This window comes from Brachyhypopomus gauderio, chromosome 4 (genome assembly GCF_052324685.1).
Source record: "Brachyhypopomus gauderio isolate BG-103 chromosome 4, BGAUD_0.2, whole genome shotgun sequence".
In the NCBI taxonomy this organism is placed as follows: Eukaryota; Metazoa; Chordata; class Actinopteri; order Gymnotiformes; family Hypopomidae; genus Brachyhypopomus; species Brachyhypopomus gauderio.
This window is the reverse complement of record NC_135214.1, coordinates 30,282,387-30,303,494: the sequence shown is the minus strand read 5'-3', so window position 1 is coordinate 30,303,494 and position 21,108 is coordinate 30,282,387. Positions and strand designations below refer to the sequence as shown.

The following is a 21,108-nucleotide window of genomic DNA, read 5'->3' as shown; positions in this document are numbered from 1 at the left end:
TACGAAAGACAGACCAAAGAATAAAAACGTACACTGAACACTCGATTAAACAAACACAATCTATGAACCCCAAAGGTATAGTCTGAGACTAGGGAAAGGCATGAAACGTAGACAACGGAAGCTTATACTACGGATTTACCAAGGCATGAAAACATAAGGACCACTCGACTCAAACAAGGACAATCTATGAACCCACAAGGTGTAGTATAAAGTGAGATTACGGCCTTTAATATGAGAGCGCAAAGATAAGATTAAATCAAGCAAGTCAGACACACTGAGCACGCAAAATCAAGAAAACCGAGCGCTGTTAAGTGCGCTCACTTCCTTGTTTTCAGCGCGCGTTTCAGTTTGTTGCTTGCTTCTAAAATTTCTGCTCGCGTCATGATTACAAGTACGTTACAGATCAAGGCTTGGTAGAGGATTACCTGCGGGTTCAGGTAAATCATGCTGCGTCTGTGGCATTAACCACACTAAACAGGGACGCTGGGGGATTCTGGATAACATCACTCATCGAGGCATTACCGCTTTATAACTTTAAAAATACGACAGCACAAATGTTTATTTAAATAAACCAGCATTGACGAGCAAAAATGGTTTTCTGTTTCTGATCACACGAGACGCTTCACGGAGGTCGGCCGTTCTACCGCCGTAGTTTGAGGTTGCTCTGCCACAGCGCTCAATTTGGCAATAACAATCACATCAGCGCCAGATAAGGCAGAGATGTCTGCCACTTGATCGATTAACATTTCACACTAATATAGTGTAAATTCACCATAAGGACTCGTCTGCTACCCTTTGAATGAATCTAATGAGTGCTTCTGCGACCATGTCTAAAAAAAACTCGCCTGTACTGCTGAGCGTGCTGTAGTCCAGTCCTGATTGGCTGCCCGAGGTGGAAAGCTGTGGAACCTGATTGGCTGAATAAAGTGAAGCTGTGGAATCTAATTTGACTATAATTTGACTATAGTGGAAGACCATGGAAAGGAAAATGCAATCTGCTCGGATTGCACTTTCAAAATGCATTTTGACACAGTTTGAGCGCTGTTGGTATCGTAATGTTAGTGCAAACAGGAGAGGCGCTATTTCTCCATTAACGTTTGAATACCTTTGCATGATCACATGAACTTGATAATTCAAATCGGGAAATACATTTTCATTTCAATAAAGACACAAATAAAGCATCAAAATGTATGTGTAAATGAAATATGAATAGACGTCTATCAAATTACAAATGTAAATGGAATTATTGCATTTGAATTTGAATTTTGAGCTCAAAGTTGCTTGTATGAGTGGAACATGTAAATGCAAATACGTATTACATTTTCATTTGAATATTGATACAGAAAAACGTCCATACTCAAAATGGCCAGCGTTCCTTCACCTCAGAACAACTCAATCGTTTCATTATGAGAAGTGCCATTCTGTTGTTGTAATGATCCACATAAACTAGCAACTAAGGAATTAGGGTCACCGAGACCAAATTTAAACATCAAACAAGTGTCTACAAAGTGTGGAAAACTGGTATGGACGGAAAACATGGCTAGCAGGCTGTGAAGTATCTAGCGCCCTGTTCTGCTTTCCCTGCATTCTCTTCCATCCCTAATGCTGTTGCCCATTTATATTCTAAAATGCAACACCTAAAATAAAATGCTGTCTGAGGAATACAGAAATTATTGTGAGTGGGAAAGATTCATTTTTTTTTATTAATGGTAAATCTGGCATCTCAGCATGTTTAAAGTTGTTTGTGAGGGCAAATTGAGAGATGACAATTTTTGTTGACCACAGTTAATTGTTCAGTCATTGTAGAGCTTTAACCAAGATGATATTTACAAGATATATCTGTACACAAATACTGTACAGTCTATAATGTAAAGAGAAATATATATTTATGATTATATTTTCATTGGTTGTCACTGTTTTTTATTTACCCACTGAAATGGTCACCTTGGATGTCATCACAACAATTGCCCCCCATGAGGTTTTTGTCAGAGGCCACTTCTGTTGTTCTGAGGTGAAGGAACGCTGGCCATATTGAGCAGATCGCTAGCTGCCGTTATTTTCCCTAGGTTACGTCTGACGCAAGCACGTAAGTGCAAGCCCTCCCGGAACCCATAGACGTTCCATTGCAGCTCCTACACTTTAGAAAAAAAAAAACAACGCTGATTGGACAATGGCATTCAGAGTAGTGATGGGAATTTCGGCTCTTTTTAGGGAGCCGGTTCTTTTGGCTCAGCTCCTCATAAAGAGTCAGCTCTTTCAGCTCCCAAATGGCTCCTTATTAGGGGGGGTGCAATCTTACCACTTTTTTCGGTAATGAGTAATATAACGCGCTACTATTTCCAGTCCAGTAATCAGATTAAAATTACCTATCCAAGTAACTGTGCGTTACTATTTTTATTTTCCCTAGTAAAAATATATATATTTTTCTTTGTTCTTGGCTCAGTTCTACTTTGCGTCTGACCGTAGCGCTCGACTCTGCACGCTGCGCGCGACCCTGTGTGAGCGCGAGCACGTTTTACAAGTCATTTTTTGCGGTGTCCTCCCATAACGATATGTGGTAGTATAAAGAAATACCCCTCAAAACAGGTGAACATTTACCTGACGAATTTTAATGTTGCTTTGTGTTCCACATTTGAAAAGTGCTGGAATTTTGAATAACGTAGCCTACTTTAAAATGCTTGAAATTGTAATGGTATTTCGTTTCACAACAAGTAGCTGTCTGACTGAACAGTTCGCTTGTATTACGTTTACAAATAAATGTACAAATAATACGCTGAGCTACACAAACTGTCAGGAGATACTGTAGCGACTACACCTCACGGTGAATTCCCTAAAGCTGGGCGTACACTGTACGATATTTTAAATCGTGTACTCAGCTCCAGCTCAAACTGTACGACTAAATCGCAGGGTTTAAAAGTTCACTCATATACTCACACTATACAACCCGATGCTCTCATGCGACCTGACTGCTTATACGTCCTTACACCACATATCGGACTCTTGCATCCGGAACTGCATCATAAAAACGGGAGAAGAAAAAGTATAAGAGCCTGGAAGTGGAGAGACGCTCACCTGAAATTTCCACACAAAAAAAACACGCTGCCTTTGCAATTTGTGCCATTCTGTGTCTAGAAACACTTTAAAAAAGGCGACGTGCATGGCCAAAGAAATGGCTGGGCAGATGCGGGTTTTCGCCTCATTCACTGAAAAAGTACCATTAACTTGTGTTTTATGATGTATATTTGCAACTAGCAATTATTGCTTGCTAATCAAACAATATTTCAATGATTTCATAAAAAAAGAAATTCACTCGCACATGCGCGCACGCACACACAGAGGATTTTACGTCCTCTTCTGCCGTTCGCGCATGCGCAGTGTGAGAGGTTGCGGAGAGTCGGCTTGTGGAGCTGCTTCAACAGTGCGATACTCTCACGAGGAGCGATTTGAATTTCAAACATGTTTGATATTCTTGCGACGCTGCGATTTCTGATCGGGAGTTGGTCGTGAGGTGTGAATCGCTCCTCGTTTACCTGTGTAAACTATACGATGCACGACACGCGATTGAGCCGAAACTCTATGGAGTGATTTTTGTTTCAATAGTTCCACAAAAGCAAAAGTAAATCCAAGAGCAGAAAGTATATGTTATGAATGCAAAACAGAAAAAAATATATCAAAAGTATATATTTTTTATATAATTGGTTATTTGAAACTTATTTTCGTTTGCATTTTTACAAGTTTTTGGTTCCATTGTTTTTGTTTTTTTGGATTTTCCCAGTAAGGTCTTTTGCTTCTGGAATCTCTCTTTGCTTCTGCTTCGTTTTTTGCTTCTGACTTTTGGAACACATTTCACGTGAGGGAGGGTCTTAGATGAAGGCGTTCCTCTGCAATCTCCATTGGTCACTGATTCCGGACTGACACAGAGCTCTGGGACCAAGCCACGCCCACACCACCAGCTTCCCAGCGTTTTCAAACATGGCGGAATGCGGTGGTTCTGTTTCACAGTAGCATGTAAACTAAGTTTTACCATAAAAGTTTATACAAAGGTTATAATTAATTGGTAAATGGTCTGTAGATATTGCAAATGTACACTGTATAATAACTACATTAAGCATGGCAGTTAATATTTAGCACACTTCACCAGCGCGAGCTTTTTAAAATTTTAGTGAACTGGATGCAGGCATGAAAATCTGTCACCTTGCGGCGAAATTCGCCGTTTTGAAGTTTTCATATTTTGCGGTAAAACAAACTCTTATGAAAAATAGGTAGATAGTAAAATAAGAAACAAGATTTTTTTGTAGTTCTAAATGATGAACCCTGGTATTTTTTACACTCATTTTTGCCGCTGATGTTATTTATTGGTTCATTAAGATGTAATGGTTTTGACTGAGCCATCTGGAATGGCGAAAGCGGCTCGCGTTTACGGATCTGGCTCCATATATTGACAAGACAGGTCAATATTTTTCAGCGCGACATTACCGTGAGAGAAGTCAACAGGGAAGAGCGTGTTTAAAGCTAGCCTTTAAATTATTTTTAATTTAATCGCTGCTGTAGCTTCTGTCACCGTTTTGCTACATTCACAATAGTAGCGACTAGTTACTCGCTCCTCCTGGATCATTCGCTAGCGTCCCTGCGGGTCTAAAGTGAGAAGGAAACTAATCCGCACTCTGCGTTTCAATGGACTACTCTTCTTACTCCCACCCCTCCAAGTTAAAATCTTTTTGTTTTTATCTCTGAGTCGGACAGTGTCTGAATGTCATGTCTGACATGTATTATGTTTAGTATCTCTATGTTCAATGGTTCAATGAATATTGTTCATTTCTTAATAAAATATGGACAGCACAAGATGCATGTGATGTGTGTTTGTGTGTGGTACCTGCAGAACACTGAAAAACTGTGAGTGAACAAAGTTGGTTGTATATAGGGTGGCCACTTTTCAGTATTGCTTTAATTTTGGTATTTGGCTTTAATTTTAGTATTTTTTACTATTATGGATTTTACTATATTTGGCATCACCTCTCGTACACCAGCTGCCCCCCACCCCCCGTCCGTCGCCATACCAGATATTGCAAATACTCATATTTCTTCCACACATCAATGTTCTCTCCATCCAGTTCACTAAAATTTTAAAAAGCTTGTGCTGGTGAGCATGCTTAATGTAGTTATTATACAGTGTACATTTGCAATATCTACAGACCATTTAGCAATTAATTATAAACTTCGTATAAACTTTAATAGTAAAACTCAGTTTACATGCTGCTGTGAAACAGAACCACCGCGTTCCGCCATGTTTGAAAACGCTGGGAAGCTGGTGGGGTGGGCGTGGCTTGGTCCCAGAGGCGGTCTCAGAGCTCTGTGTCAGTCCGGAATCAGTGACCAATGGAGATTGCAGAGGAACGCCTTCATCTAAGACCCTCCCACACGTGAAATGTGTTCCAAAAGTCAGAAGCAAAAAACGAAGCAGAAGCAAAGAGAGATTCCAGAAGCAAAAGACCTTACTGGGAAAATCCAAAAAAACAAAAACAATGGAACCAAAAACTTGTCAAAATGCAAACGAAAATAAGTTTCAAATAATCAATTATATAAAAAATATATACTTTTGATATATTTTTTTCTGTTTTGCATTCATAACATATACTTTCTGCTCTTGGATTTACTTTTGCTTTTGTGGAACTATTGAAACAAAAATCACACCATAAAACTCGGCCCGATCGCAAAAATAGTCGCACGAGTGAAAAATCGGCTGAAAATGGGCCAAAAATCGCACAGTGTACGCCACATATGTCAAAGTCAAGGCCCGCGGGCCAGATCCGGCCCGCAAATTGATTATCTATGCCCCCCTGGATGATATTTAATTACTATTAGAACCGGCCCGCAGGCTACAGCCGCCCGACGGTGTTTTGCACGCACAAACACTACATTCCCCACAATGCAACGGTAGCCCGCGAAGTCACTGCAGCGCACACAAGTGGTGAGGGTCTGCGCGGCGAAAATGACGTAATCGCAGTGGCTCCGCCCGTGCGCGAGGGCGTCGCACGCTGTCGATTCGCAAGGTCGTGCACCTCTCGAATTTGCGCGCACCAGTTAAACTTAATTAAGTTAAATATTTATACATATATTCGAAATGATTCGAAATAATTCGCTTTTTTATTCACATTATTTAATGGTTGTTTATTTTAAAATGTTAAAATGTTTTCACTTGAAATCACTGACAGATCCATAAGAAAATATTGCTTTATTCATTTAAGCATTAAATAATATACACTGTGTTAGGTCTTGGTTCAATAGGCCATGTGCAATCATTTCAATATGTTTTAATAAACATTGAACCAGTCCGGCCCTCGGCTTGTAGCAACTTTGGTTTTTTGGCCCTCGGTGTATTTGACTTTGACATCCCTGGTGTACGCCCAGCTTAACGGACACTATGCCACTCAAGGAGTCTGGCCCTTTAAGTGACACTGGGGGGCGGGGCTTGCGCGTGCCAGGGTTGCGTTATCAATAAAGTTTCCCTTCTCTTTTGGATTAAGCCGTTTCTGCCTCGGTTACCGAATCTGCTTCAATACATTGTTACTGTTAAAAATGCACTTCCAATAAAGTGAGTATTGGAAAAATTAATTTTGCTGGCTTTCGTCGTTCACTTAAAAGAGCCGGCTCTTTGAACCGGTTCGTTCGCGACCGACACATCACTAATTCAGAGGCAAGATAAACTGTCCAGAACAGGCATAGCTAGTTAAATACCGTGATAGAATGTGTGAGGAAAAAAAACTTCCTTTTCATCCTTTCGTGGTGCGTCGCCCAATCGCCCCAACAAACCTCCCATGCTGTTAACTATGGTAAAACAAATAACTAGCTAACTTAGCTAGCTACATGCTAGCTAACTAACTAACCGTGGATACAATGATAACGACGGACTTATTTTAACATACACAAACAAACGGTTTGCTTTCAGATATTGTTAGATTTCTTATTAAGATAAATGACCAGTAGGGCTATGAAATTACCTTACCTCTACATGCTTCCTTACATTGGATGGGGAATTTGTGAAGTAAGAAATCATATGATACTGAGGTCTTTTTTCCTCGACTACTACCTTTAAAAAGGCCATGGATTGTTGCGTTTACATTACCGTTGAACTGTACGCTGATTGTTGCGTTTGCATTACCGTTGAACTGTATGCTGATTGTTGCGTTTGCATTACCGTTGAACTGTACGCTGATTGTTGCGCTTGCATTACCGTTGAACTGAACGCTGATTGGTGCGCTTGCATTATCGTTGAACTGTACGCTGATTGGTGCGCTTGCATTACCGCTGAACTGTACGCTGATCGGTGCGTGTGCAGCGCCGAACCCAACATTGGATTGGTGCGGGTGCTTTGCGCTTTTGTTTTGACGGTACTTTGTTGAACACATGAAGCCTGAAGTAACAGCTTTCATAATGTAATGGAGTAAAAAGTAAGTTGTTTCACTTTCAAATGTAGTGGAGTAAAAGTTACAAAAAGGTGAATACTTGAGTAAAGTAAAAAAAAAAACTTAAGTACAGTAACAAATTACATTTACTTTGTTACTGTCCACCACTGCTTGCTCCTGATTACATCCAAGAACTTATCTTCTATTATGTACCCACACATCCACTAAGATCACAGGGTGCTGTAATAATAATAATAATAGTATATATATATATATATATATATATATATATATATATATATATATATATATATATATATATATATATATACATACATATATGCATATAATAATATGCATTCTGGAACTCAGTTTAAATGGCAGCAAAAAGCATGAGCTCCTAAGCTAAAACAAACATTTAAGGTATTTTCACCTAGAGAAATTTGAAATATAATCTATTGATGAGATAAAAGGATAGAAGAAACACCAGAGCATCTTCCGAGAACAAAACCGAAAGTTTATTTTTAACTACAGCCGAAACCGAGTGGACCTTCAGCAGCGCACCAGTAAGGCAGAGCAATGGCTCTGCGTTTCTAACGGCAACAAAGTAGCAGCGACCGGACAGTTGTTAGCAAGCGCTAACACAACAAAAACAACAAAATAACGGTGCCGATACATACTACTGACAACAGACAGACAGACGGTTAAGGACAACATCACCCAAAAATGAAAAAAATGGTTTTCAACCATTGTATCTTAGTGAACTTATTGATCATTACAACCCAGCATGTTCACTTCGTTCGCAGGATGCAGGGTTATTAACTGTTCCTAGGATCAAAAAGATCACAGCAGGTGGAAGAGCCTTTTCTTTTAAAGATCCACAACTGTGGAATAATCTTCCTGCCTTTATTTGGGACTCAGACACAGTCTCAATGTTTAAAACTCGACTAAAGACTTATCTGTTTAGTTTGGCCTTTGAATAATCTGTTACATATTTACCACATCACATATCTTTCTTCTCCGAGGTTCACCTGGGGAGTAACACTGCATTCGGACCCTACAATACGAGTATCATCACTCCGACATGGAATGAAAACTAGGGCTGAACGATTTTGGAAAATAATCTAATTGCAATTTTTTATCTATAAAATCGCGATTTTTTTCCATTGTTCCACTTCAGGAAACTCTGTTTCGGCATTTTTTATACAGCTCAGATACAGGGTTGCCGGGGGGGGGGGGGGGATGGTGTGCAAAAAATGGACTAAATTTAAGTATTATTATTATATCGTGATCGATCGATCGCCTGTGGTTGGCGCCAGAGCGAACTACTAACTTTTTAGTCTAAGACGCTCAATGCGTGAGAGTTGGCAACCCTGCAGGTATAGCAACTTGGCTAAAATATGTGCGTGAGGGCATTTGGTAGCGCATATCCAGTGTCTTTAACAAAGCCATGAAGCCGGGATTGTTCACTACATTAACGGACATCATGTCTTTCACTATGAACTCCGTTACTGCCCGAGTTATTTCAGCGTGCCACTTCCAATTATATCCATAAGGAGTTACACTTTCAAACGGTTCGGTCAGTGAACCCTGTCTGCTGGACCGCGGTCAAGCTATCCGCGCTTTCGCGATTCATCCGCGCTTTAAATCTTATTGCGCCTATATGCGTGATTTTACGGTATTTCGCTGCTCACCGCATACTAAAGCTGTATAAGCGCAGAGAAACACTTGAAGATTTGAAGATGCAGCACTGGTTGTTGGCATTTTAGCCTTACAAATATGAGGCTTTGTGGTGTTTTTTTTTTTATGCTGAAGAAGGTTTGTAGTGTTTCCTCGCGTAGTAGCGACAGTAGCAAGGCACGTTTTACACAGTACCTGACGATGAGCAGCATCTTTTAAAAGCCAAAGTAATTTTACACAACTGATGTGCTGCCCCTCTTTGGTAATTAGACTTTCAGTAGTGTCAGCTTCTGTCGAGCCTGAAGCCATTGTGCAACAAGTTAAAGTGCGCTGTGTTAACTTCACTTCTCCACCTCCCTGCCTCCTGCTCGGGTTTGCTCCGTTCGTCCTCGGCTCGGCTCGCTCCCAAGTCACGTGACCAGTTTAAATCGCAGCCTGTGCGATTAGACAATCGCGTTTTAAAAAATCGCGAAATTATCGCAAATGCAATTAATCGTTCAGCCCTAATGAAAACCAGGCGTTCATCACAAGACATTTACATTGACAGTATCAACTCCCAGAACTTTCATTCTAGTTACCTTATACTTAGCCTAATTGTGTGATTTGTTTGTGACTTGTGTATTCGTCTGTATAATTTGTTTTTGTGTAATTTGTGTGTTAACGGGCCGCCCAATGGAGGATGGGTTCCCTTTTGAGTCTTGGTCCTCCCAAGGTTTCTTCCTATTCCCCACCATCTAGGGAGTTTTTCCTTGCCACTGTCGCCTTTGGCTTGCTCATTAGGGATTTGGACAGAAATTTTTTTATTTCATGTGTCCCGCATTTGATCCATACATAGCTACTTCTCCCTCTTCTCTTTTTCCAAATGGCTGCCCACCTACCAGAGAAATACTCAGATGAGGAGAGACGAGCCTTTCCCGAGATCCACCCTGGGCCAGCCACCTCCTGCCTAGCCAGCTATGATGAAGGATCAAACCAATGTCGTACCAATTGTGGATCAAGGATAAACCCACCGCCCTGGACCCTCTCACTGCCCCGAATTCTTCCCTGCTATGGCTGTATCTCCACGGCCCTGGACTACTATTACCAACCATCAAGAAGTTTAGGACTGAATAGGAATTACATAGAGAACTCATGTATATAAATACACACAAAGATGAAATTTATTTATCCTTTCCATCTTTTCTTTGTTTTTCTATCATTCTAATAGTTGTTATGGTGACCGGCATCGGCCAGAGGAGGATAGGCTCCCCCCCCCTGAGTCTTGGATCCTCTCAAGGTTTCTTCCTCATGCTTTTAGGGAGTTTTTCCTTGCCACTGTCGCCCTTGGCTTGCTCACCGGGGACTTGGACTTGGACACTTGTAAAGCTGCTTTGTGTGAACTGTTGTAAAAAGCGCTATTTAAATAAATTTTGATTGATTGATGGTTTCCGATCTGGAGTCATTGAGGGAACTCATGTTGTTGGAGGATTTTAAAAGATTGTTTGCCAGATCGAATTGACATATATTTAAATGAGAACAAGGTGAGTACTTTGTTTTAACTCATAAGTGCAATTTTATAGTCGGGACATCCGTTGTGCAAAAGGTTTCTTACACATAAAAGCAGAGAAAAGGGGAGATTTGAGCAGCTGGAGTATTGTTATTGCCACAATTTGTGTTATAAATCTGTTGACTGTTTTAGTCTTAAACGAAAACAAGAGAGACAGGAAAAACAAGGTATACCAACCAATGGACACGTAAAGACAGGTTGGTTCAGACAGGTTGGTTCAGAATAGTGCAGCTGACTTCGTAAGCTCACTTGATGAATGCTACCATCCTTTTATTCTAAAGGGCTCTGTTTCTGTTCTACTCCGATGTAGTCCACCCTGTTGTCATTTTACATGACACTGGACACAGACAGTTTTATTCGAGAATGTGTATTGCCCCTAACTGAAAAGACTTTTAATAATAATAATAATAACATTTTATTTAAGAAGCGCCTTTCAGGAAACCCAAGGACACTGTACAGGTAATAAAAGCATAGAAAAGTAAAAAGTAGATCAAAATACAGTATTACAGAACTAAAATGACCAATAAAATAACCAATAAAACAAATTTTTTTAGTGCTTCTCATGCACTTTGCCAAGGGATTGAGATGAGCTATGTGAAGGTACCCTTGCGTAATATTTCTTTACAGTCAGATCTGGTGATGTCAAGATAGCTGTTAGACGCGAATTGTCTGTAAAGGGCGTTAAAGTAATTTTTGGGAAATTATTTGGCAGGAGGAAGAGTTATTCCTGTGTTGGTAGTTTCAAGACAGCCAGAGGCCCAGTGTGTCACTGCAAGCAGTATATTTTCTGCTTGTGTAGTTACTAGGTCCCAAAAGTTGGCTAAAAGTGGTGATGAGGCAATTCGCTTATCAGATACATTTCTAGCAGAAGATCCAGTTGTGTCTTTTCCAAAACTACCCACTGTAGAGGGGGGAAATGGGTTATACACGTTAGTTGAAAATCAAGGTAACCTTACCAGTGAGGATTTGATTTCTGCTCAGAAACAAGGCGCCAGTTTAAACAAGTGTTTTCAGTCCGCATGTAGCATTGATGACCTGAGAGATAAACAGGTTGCATTCTTTTTGGAGTATAGTGTGTTGATACGTAAATGGACCTCCGCCACCAGCTATGAAAATGCTGTGTTTCAAGTTATAGTACCATCTAATTTTCGTTTATTGGTCTTGAGTGTTGCTCATGATCATCCTTGGTTGGGTCATTTGGGAATTACTAAGACTTACGCAAGAATTTTACAACATTACTTTTGGCCCAGTTTGTGTATAGATCAGCATTTCTCAAAGTGTGGGGCGCGTGGGTATTGCAGGTGGGGCGCAAGCAATTGGAAGAAATAAACAATTTACGTTCAAATTACGTTCGCCACCCTTTCGTGGGGCATGGAATTTCCCCTTCTTCTGAGGTGGGGAATGATAGAAAAAGTTTGAGAACCACTGTTACAGATGTTGTGAACTTTTGTCGTTTTTGTGATTTCTGTCAAAGGATAGGCAAGCCAAATCAGCAGAGGTGGGACCAAGTCAGTGTTTTGCAAGTCTCAAGTAAGTCCAAGTCTTTATCCTCAAGTCCCGAGTCAAGTCTCAAGCAAAGACAGTCAACTCAAGTCAAGTCTCGAGTCAAGACAAGCAACCGTCAAGTAAAGTCCCAAGTCTGAAACTTGGAATTTCAAGTCCTTTCGAGTCTTTTTTTCGGCACCAACGCTTTACAAATGCTATGCTGATGCGTTTCTTTTCTCGTTTTGTTGGTGTCCGCCAGCCAAAAGATGACAGATCATTTACATTTTATCTTCTCTTAATTACATAAATGTACTTAAACAAGAATGTTTCGTTACATCATTTTACACGAAAATAGCAAGCTTCATCGTAAGCAAGATGCTGTCATTACAAATGGTTATTCTAAACATTTGGATAAAATGTTTAAATATAGACTAATAAAAGGTTAGGGTTATTTTTTCATTGTTTTCTGTTATTGTGGGGTCACGGTGTACGCTACTATTGTTACCTGGAGATTCAGTGGGGTCACATATTCTGATGGCTGCCATCAGAATTGGTGACCCCAGTTAAAAAGGCTCACCTGTACATCCCATTCATGATTTCTTTGTTGGCTGCAATGGTGAGGGGATGGTAAATCTTGTTTAAGTACATTTATGTAATTAAGAGACGATAAATGTAAATATAAATATCTGTCATATTTTGGCTCGTGGACACCAACAAAACGACTAAAGAAAGTGCATCAGCGTAGTTTACGTAGCATTCGTAAAGCGTTTGTGCCTCTGAACAGAAACTGTGAAATAGCTCCCCCTGTGGTCACAAAACTCGACGGTCACAGAATCTGGTGTAACACCGGTCTGCGTCAGAAGGACGGAAATGAAATTAATGGGGCGCACTTTATAAATATTAATATGCGTTTTAAAATTTAGATTTGGGGTAAAAAAAATCAAGTCTTTGCAAGTAAACAGGTTCAAGTCCAATTCAAGTCCCAAGTTATTGGTGTAAAAGTCCAAGTCAAGTCTAAGTCTCTGAATATTTTTTCAAGTCAAGTCAAAAGTCTTAATATTAATGACTCGAGTCTGACTCGAGTCCCCACCTCTGCAAATCAGCCTGTTCCTCATGCTCCTTTACAGCCACTTCCAGTAACAGCTGAACTATAATAATATAATATACTTTGCCCAAAACAAAAATGAGAAATCAGTTTCTGTTAACAATTGTGTGTGGTCACACACTTTCCTGAAGCTATTCCTTTAAAGAAAATAACCATGTTAAAGCCCTAATTAAGTTTTTTTTACTACATTTGGTCTGCTTAAGGTTGCACAAACCATGTTTGATCAAGGGTCAAACTTTACATCAACACCTTTTGCTCAGGTTTCAAAAGTGTTGGGGATCAAACATGAAATGTCTAGTCCATACCACGCAGAGACACAGGGGGCTTTGGAACATTTTTACCAATCATTAAAAAGTATGTTGAGGAAGTATTGTTTAGACAGTGGATGGGACTGGGATCTTTGGGGTTTTCTCCTGTAGAATTGGTTTTTGGACATTCTGTATAGGCTCCTATTGATAAACATGTTTTAGACTTTACAAGTTGATTCATTAATGTTGGCATCGTTCAATGTGATTTGGCAAAAGAAATTATGTGCAAGTCCTAAAACAAAATGAAACGCTGTTTTGATTTTTTAAAATGCCATTTTGTTCGCCGTTTTGGTCCTGGGGATAAGGTTTTATTGCTTCTACCTTCTCCTACCTCATCTATGTCATCCAGTTTTTTTGGACCTTATGAGATCAAAAAAAGGGTGAGTGATCTTATGTACCAGATAAAAACACCCGACCGCAGACGTAAAAACAGGATTTGTCATATAAACATGATTAAGCCTTACTATGAATGGCTGCCTACTTGCAGCAAAGCTTTGGAAGATATGGAATTACCTGTAGCTTTCATTCCGGTGGTGGACAGTACAGTCATGGCCAAAAGTTTTGAGAATTATACAAATATTAATTTTTACATTCTACTGCTTCAGTTTTTAGAATGGCAATTTGCATATACTAAAGAATGTTATAAAGACAGCTTAACAGCAATTAATTGCAAAGTCAATATTTGCCTAGAAAAGATAAAAGAGGCATTTGTTGAAGCCGCCGATTCCTTGTTCCGAGACTTTAAAAACAAATCTGAAGCATAATCTTCAATCAAAGCTCTTCAGCTATTGAGGTATACAGTCACACGGCACTCTGAAGCCATGGCCGAGGATTTGACCCAGCAAATTTGGAAGGATATTACGGGCTGCGAGTGTTTCTTGCTACAATTAGCGATACTTTAAAATACTTTATAAATTAAAATATAAATAAATAAAATACCTTATTTATCCTAAAAGGAAAATGAAATAAATAGTACACAACACTTGAAGAGGTCGGATAGGGCATGATTCGCTTGGACTCGGGCTCGGTTCGCATCTAGAGTGAGCGCTATCTGTGCCCAGGCCCGCTTGCCTCGTGTGATTGGTTCATTTTGCTGGAACTCAAACATGACGTCAGTGATGTGACTTAGCAGACAATTGTGTTCGATAAATCTGTGCTTGCACCGTGTTTCTGCACTCCCAAAATGACTCCAAAAATACAATAAAAAGAGAATTGGGAACTCCATAGTGTTGTGCGAGCGCGCTTTTTTCCCAAATAAAGTCGCATTGTGATGACGTAAGCGTGCTCGGGCGCAGCTTGATAAAGGCAGTGTGAGTGCAGGCCAGAGGGGGAGTGGGGCGGGGGGATAACCGGGCCCCAGCACGGAACAAGCAAACCATGCCTAGTGTGAGTACACCCTCGAAGCCTCACCTTCACCTGCTTGCCCATCTCCACTTGCTCTATACCCCCCCCCCCTCCCCCCCAGAGGAGTTTGTAACAGTACCCGATAAAATGCTGTACCTGTTTCACAGCAGAAATGTCTAGTTAGGTTACTTGCAAGTTCATTGATCATGTCTGCATAACAAGCATTCAAAGTGAAAACTTTGATGTTTTCCCCAAATCAAAAATGTGGTATAGGTGTGTTGACAATGAAATGTCAGGACAAAGCACATATTAACATCTCTCATTTCTTTTGACAGGTTGTAAACTCTTGGCAGGCCACAGCCAGTTCTTTTCTTTAACTGGAACACAGCTCAGAACCTACATGTGAGATTCTACAATGGCTAATCTAAAAGCAACATTGTAATGCAAGGCCAGACAATACCATACCGGCGTACTCCCAAACCCAAACAAATGAAGTCAGAGATATGACAGGAGCCCTTGGGACATTACTTGCCTCAGAATGCATCCTCACAATGTTGTGAGAGGTGTAGTCCAAATCAGACAAAAAGTGCTCAGAGGATTAATGAACAATGAATTGTGTCTGTGTTTTCCATTTCTGTACATATAGGATTCTATACTAATCTAAGTACACCTATATGTTTAAGTTGACTTTCATGTAGTATTCAAGTTTTACATGAGAAATATGTCATTGCACCCCCCCACCGCCTAACACATGAAGAATGCAGTCTTTATTTCCTCCATTGTCCTGCTTAATAGTCTTCTGCATGTCTGGCATTTTTGTGATTAGTTTTGAAGCTACAGGGCCATGTAAAAAAATCCATAGTAATCCATAAAGTCAGGTCAGCCCCCTGAGCTTTTTAAACCTTAAACAGTGCCAGAGGCATATGTAGCAACGGGGGCCCTCAAACAGCAGTGCATATGGCAGTATGACAGAGGCAGGGGTCAATGACTCAAAATGGTCAAGAAAATCTAGAGAAAGTTCTAACCGTGGTGGTGACAATAGACTCTGCTGGGGAAGCCATGACAAAGACCAAATTAGCTGTGAGTCGCAGTGTATACTAGAAGCAATAAGCAAAGGTAACACAACGAGAAAAGTAGTTCCTTACTACTAAAACTAGCAAAACGCACACCACTACTAAGAATCTACTTCACAAGGAACCTTACAGAAATATGACTTGTCACATTTAAACTAGGCATTTTTAAACATCTACATGGAAACTGTCTTGAGCTTAAAGTGGTAGATAATTTGACATTTCCACATAGTAACTTCTAAGTTCTACTAGCAAACTGTAGAAGACGCATACTGTTCTGATCAGCAACATGTATACATTACATCATACACAGTCAGTACTTCTAACTGGGTCAGAATTCTGGCCCGCACGCTTTAAAGATCCTCCGTACCTCCGTACCTAGCCTGTAGCAGCCATTTCAACCATTTAGCCATTATAAAGCATCTCAATAAAACTTTATAGAATGATGACTATGCGTCCACGGGGTGATAGATACAGATTTGTGAATGTGTAGTACTTAGAAAGTCATTTTTGCTGCCTTACCTGTTGTGCTCTTTGGGTAGCATATTTGATGCAATGTCAGGGGAAATGTAGAGGTGTATCACACTATTTTCTTGGTGCCATCCCCTGGACTTAGTTTTGCATTGGTCTTGTTTTACCTGTCATGCCTGGAATCACAGGCACAAAAAAATTAATCAATCTGTCTCCCAATGTCATACAAACAAAATGCTGATAACGATGTTTAAGAAAATACATCATCATTTCAGTGACTGATACTTTGTCTTGGTGACTGATTGAAGGTCTTGTACACCCTACACGTTTCAAATTGAACTTTCACATCATCACCCTCTGGATAAACTTGTTTCAGCAACAAGGAAGATTATGTAGGCATGGCCCCTGTATACACACATTGATTGTGACAGATCTCTTCTAAGGGGGTCAGTGTCCACAGGGTGATAGGCACATATACTGAATTAACAATTTTATGTGCTGTCTGTGTCTGGGTATTTGCTAACTGTTATCATCTTTCCCAACATTCATGGCCAGGCAAGGAAACAACTGCCTCTTAGGTCTGTGATAAAAGCAAGCTTGAAGCAATGTGAAATTTATCCTTTGTCCTTGAAAGAAGGCAAAGGGAAGAAGTACAAAAGATCAGCTTACCTATTTCTATGACATCCACTTGCTTCACAATTCTCTTAGCTAGCATAACATTAAAACATTTTTGGCCACATTTTCTAGACCGGTTAAGTTTGCTTTCATCCAAATATACAATTTTACCAAATTAGTGCACATTTAACTATTTCTGGTTTGTTTTAATATCTCCTAAATGAATCCCAGGGCTGCTGGTATTCTGATAGAAATGCTCCAGCATGCACTTTGTAGAAAGTGCAGGTAATTTAGCTGTGATCTCAGTGCTGCAATGAAATGCAGCAAGTCTGCCCATGCTGCAGTGAAGCTAGGCTGTTCCAATGGGAGGGAAGGGGAGGAGGAGAAGGAGAATCCAGTTTGACTGGAAGGGGAGGTGGAGTAGGAGGCTGTTACATTATGGGAGGAAGCGCCCTGTGCTTATGGGTACCTTACCACACAGACGGCTTGTGTGTGGCGCTTGAGTGCATATGGAAGCGTGCAAAAGCTTGCACTCTGACTAGTGGTCACTCCATTTCCAAGTCCTACATCAAATGCACAATTTTGCCATGTCATGCTTTTGTATGACATTGGTTAACATTTCCTGGACACTCTGAACAGACATAATAAGGCAACTTTAGAATAAGAGAAATAAAGTCTCTCTAAATTAAAAGGTCAAGATGTCGTATTCATATATCAATGTGAAATTCAGTACGACAATCAACCCATACAGTTGAACTCGTGTGTATGTTTTGCTATTTGCACTACTTTTTCGGTTAGGCTACAGGAGAGGACTGAATAACCATTTTAAGAATTAAAAATGCATAGTCTATACACAAGCCTACAACTTTTTACCGATCTACTGCAGTATTGTACTAAAACTGTTGTACATTATTTCATGCATGCCCCTGCCATTTCCTGTGTTGTTGTTCAGTGTCATAGCGCAACTCATTCAACTGTTTTGAGAGGTGATGGGCAACCAGCTCGTGCAACATGGATGCGCGCGTGTTGCTGATGGCTGTAATGGACGTTAACTTTATTCCTATAATTTAAAAGTCGAAACAGGACAATGTTCCTACATCAAAAAGTCATTTATTTGTTACAACATTAACGAAGTAAGTGATATAACTAACAGAACGTAGCATTTAATTTGACCTTTATCTTACACCTTGTGGAACTGACAATCAGTCAGTCAGCGGCTCTTTTATACGGCAGCCCAACAACCACACCCTCACACCTCACCACACCCAATGTTAACACACTACTTTTACATTCATGTTTTAAAATACTTGGAGTTACCTTTTTATTTGTGTGTAGAATGAGTTGCCTATTTATTTTCATTGTACAATAAGCTTTGCAGCGCTCTAGATGGATAAAACAAGCCTAACATAGACGACTAGGTCAATTTCTGTCCTTGAATTAAAAAAGTTAATAAGCAACAAATAAGAATTAATAAAACAAGTAGAACATTACCTTACTGTGCAGAATGGCACCAGTGATTCGGTGCAGTTACTTGTAAAGGATGTAGCATGTGAGAGTCCTCATCTCCTGGGTATCTACTGTTGCGCTTTGCGCTCCATCCACAGACCCCTTCAGTGCATGTATTACAAAAAAATTATATGCTTTACGAATATCATGCATGACCATGGCTGTTTTCCGGCTGCCGACGTCGTTTTTTCCACGGTTTGTCTTCTAGTTCTTTGAGGTTACCGCCGGATTTTCTGCGCTACATAGACCCGACGCTCACTGCGCTGCCTCTGACTGTGGCAAGAGAACCCTGGGGAATTTCATAACCACGTGATTGGAATTGGCTTGAGGTGAAACCTATTGCAGGGGCCAAGGCTTCAGTAACTTAGCTATGTGGAGAAGCTTAAAGGTTGTCCCCCGTGCAGGGAGCATGTCCTCGGTGAAGACTCTGGTTGTGGAAGAGGCGAGGAAGAGGACAGGGTAGGGGCAGCTGAGCGCAGAGAAATTCTGTTGCTCCTCGAAGTGTGCACACCTAAATGCTTCCTAAATCTATAAACAGGAGTTATGTCTATACTCAAGTGAAAATAAAAAAGGATTTATGTTTGAAATAAAGTGAAATACAATCTTGCTCGCTGGCAAATCATGTGACATTTTTCCTTCATTCCCCAGCATAAGTAAAAATAATTTATATATATATATAAATATATATATGTGTGTGTGTGTGTGTGTGTGTGTGTATACACTGCTTTTACGTGCATACATACACACGCGTAAAAGCAGTCATGCAGCTTTTTCCAGGAAATGAATCCAATATTTTAGCAAAAGGGACAGTGATATCACGTCACGATATTGTTTCTCAGATTTAAATATGTCTAGTCCAGTTTATGGTTATCCAGAGCTTGTCCTTCACTCCCCATGTGCACACAAAACAAGTGAAGCGTGTGAGCAGGGCGGGCAGATTCTAGTTAAAACGTCGCTACCAGTGTCCCTGTTAACCACGATAATCTGAGGATGTTCGAACTGCGCTAATCATCAGTAGAACTGTCTAAACAAGATTACTAACAAATCCAAACCATGAAAACAACGCTAAACACAAGCATACGTGTAAATATGTGATTGAGTAAAATAATATTATACACAACTGAAATCGTAAGTGCACTCAGTGGAAGTAAAATCTGACACCTTTGATTTCACTTATTAAACGTCAGTGCATTTCTGGAACAAAATTGCCACATACACACTTCAGCACCCTTTCAACATACTTGGGGAAAAAACAAAAACAAAAAAACCCATTAAGCTCGCATTGTTCAGACATGTTATTTCCAGTGCATTCCTGGAATAGCCATAATACCTTATAACTACTGCCACCTTGTGCCAAACCAGAGGTACTTCGGTGTCAAACCACTAATACAAATTTGCCAGTAGTTCATGATAACCTCATCTAAAAATTTGGTCAAATTCAGCCCTAAATAAATCACCTTCATTTAATAGACTATTTTAAGTTAGAGCTAAAATGTTTTAAGTATGCTGTTATTATACAATCATATTTTTTCCATTGCCATCTTAATTATAATGAAAGTGAGGTTTACACACTGAACTGTACATGATGCTATTCAGAAAGACTACTTTGTAGCAGTGTTCATCATACAGCTTATAAACGGATTAAAAAATTCCAACAACCAGCATTGGCACGGAAGCAACCCCATGTCTGCTTGATTAATGTTCACATACATATCACAGTCATGTTTGTTTTTTTTTTCCCATACGGTAAAACAATTAAGTGAACATAGCCGATCACAGGTTTGTTGGAAGCCATGTTCATAGGAATAGGTTCTGTAGAAGCTGAACAAATATCCTTGGTCTCCTGTAAAGCTTGTAAATGTTTATTGTGAACACTGATCTCCTGGTCTGTGTCCCCAGAAGGTGAATGACCCGTCAACTCTCCTGCTCTTCTTCTGCGTTGAGCAAACCTCAACCTTACCCCTTCAGGAAACCGATATGGGGTGTCCTTGTCCAAAAGTACTTACTCACGTCCTAACTCGGCTTGTGAGATTGTGCCTCTGAAAGTGTGGGACAGTCATTTCTTAACATGTGTACAGCCAATGGTGTTATTACTGCTTTATGATAGTTATTTACTTTCCCAAAATGAACATATAGAACAAACTGCTGAAGTATTCAAAAACCACCTCCTTGTTTTTTCTGCATGGTCATAGCCATCTCTAAAGCAAGCTGTCAGCAAGCCAGAGGACAGAATTAGAGTAGGCTGAACTATAATAAGCTGTCTCCTCTAAAGAGGCTCTGTATTCTAACTTTTGCATTTCACTCACATGTACACTGAACTTTCACCCCATTTGGGAGGGGGGATGGGAGGAATTAGGCAATTACATGACATGGATGATATCTGATATGCAAACATAACTATGTGTATGGCTATAGAAAAACGATTTGTTGCTCTGTCTCAAAGACAGTATATAAGAGCTGGTATAGGATATAAAATACAAAATAAAACATACAAAAGTAAATCACATGTGCTGTGTAATGTAAGTCCATCTACCTTTTCAATAACCGTTATGGTCAACTCTAGCATCGCCCATTT

The 21,108-nt window shown here is 40.1% G+C and overlaps 1 protein-coding gene and 1 long non-coding RNA gene across 7 annotated transcripts in view; one reads left to right on the top strand and one right to left on the bottom strand.

Moving 5' to 3' along the window:
• Positions 1-18,959, bottom strand: part of slc16a4 (solute carrier family 16 member 4) — a 30,699-nt gene extending 11,740 nt beyond the window's left edge. The window contains exons 1-3 of one of the 6 annotated variants that reach the window (XM_077003745.1): positions 18,519-18,959; positions 16,464-16,588; positions 2,935-3,012 (exon numbers count right to left, since the gene is read on the bottom strand). In XM_077003745.1, coding sequence (XP_076859860.1) covers positions 2,935-3,012; positions 16,464-16,486 — 101 coding nt within the window. In that variant the 5' untranslated portion in view covers positions 16,487-16,588; positions 18,519-18,959. Of the gene's footprint in view, positions 1-2,934; positions 3,013-7,003; positions 7,195-16,463; positions 16,589-17,081; positions 17,361-18,518 lie in introns of those variants that run through there. The other 5 variants (XM_077003746.1, XM_077003747.1, XM_077003748.1 and 2 more) reach the window with 5 other exon arrangements.
• LOC143512934 (uncharacterized) lies at positions 7,263-16,694 on the top strand. Its single transcript, XR_013130549.1, has 4 exons — positions 7,263-7,448; positions 9,965-10,603; positions 12,104-12,159; positions 15,207-16,694. It is a non-coding gene; the product is annotated as an uncharacterized LOC143512934 (long non-coding RNA).
• Positions 18,960-21,108: the final 2,149 nt, after the last annotated feature.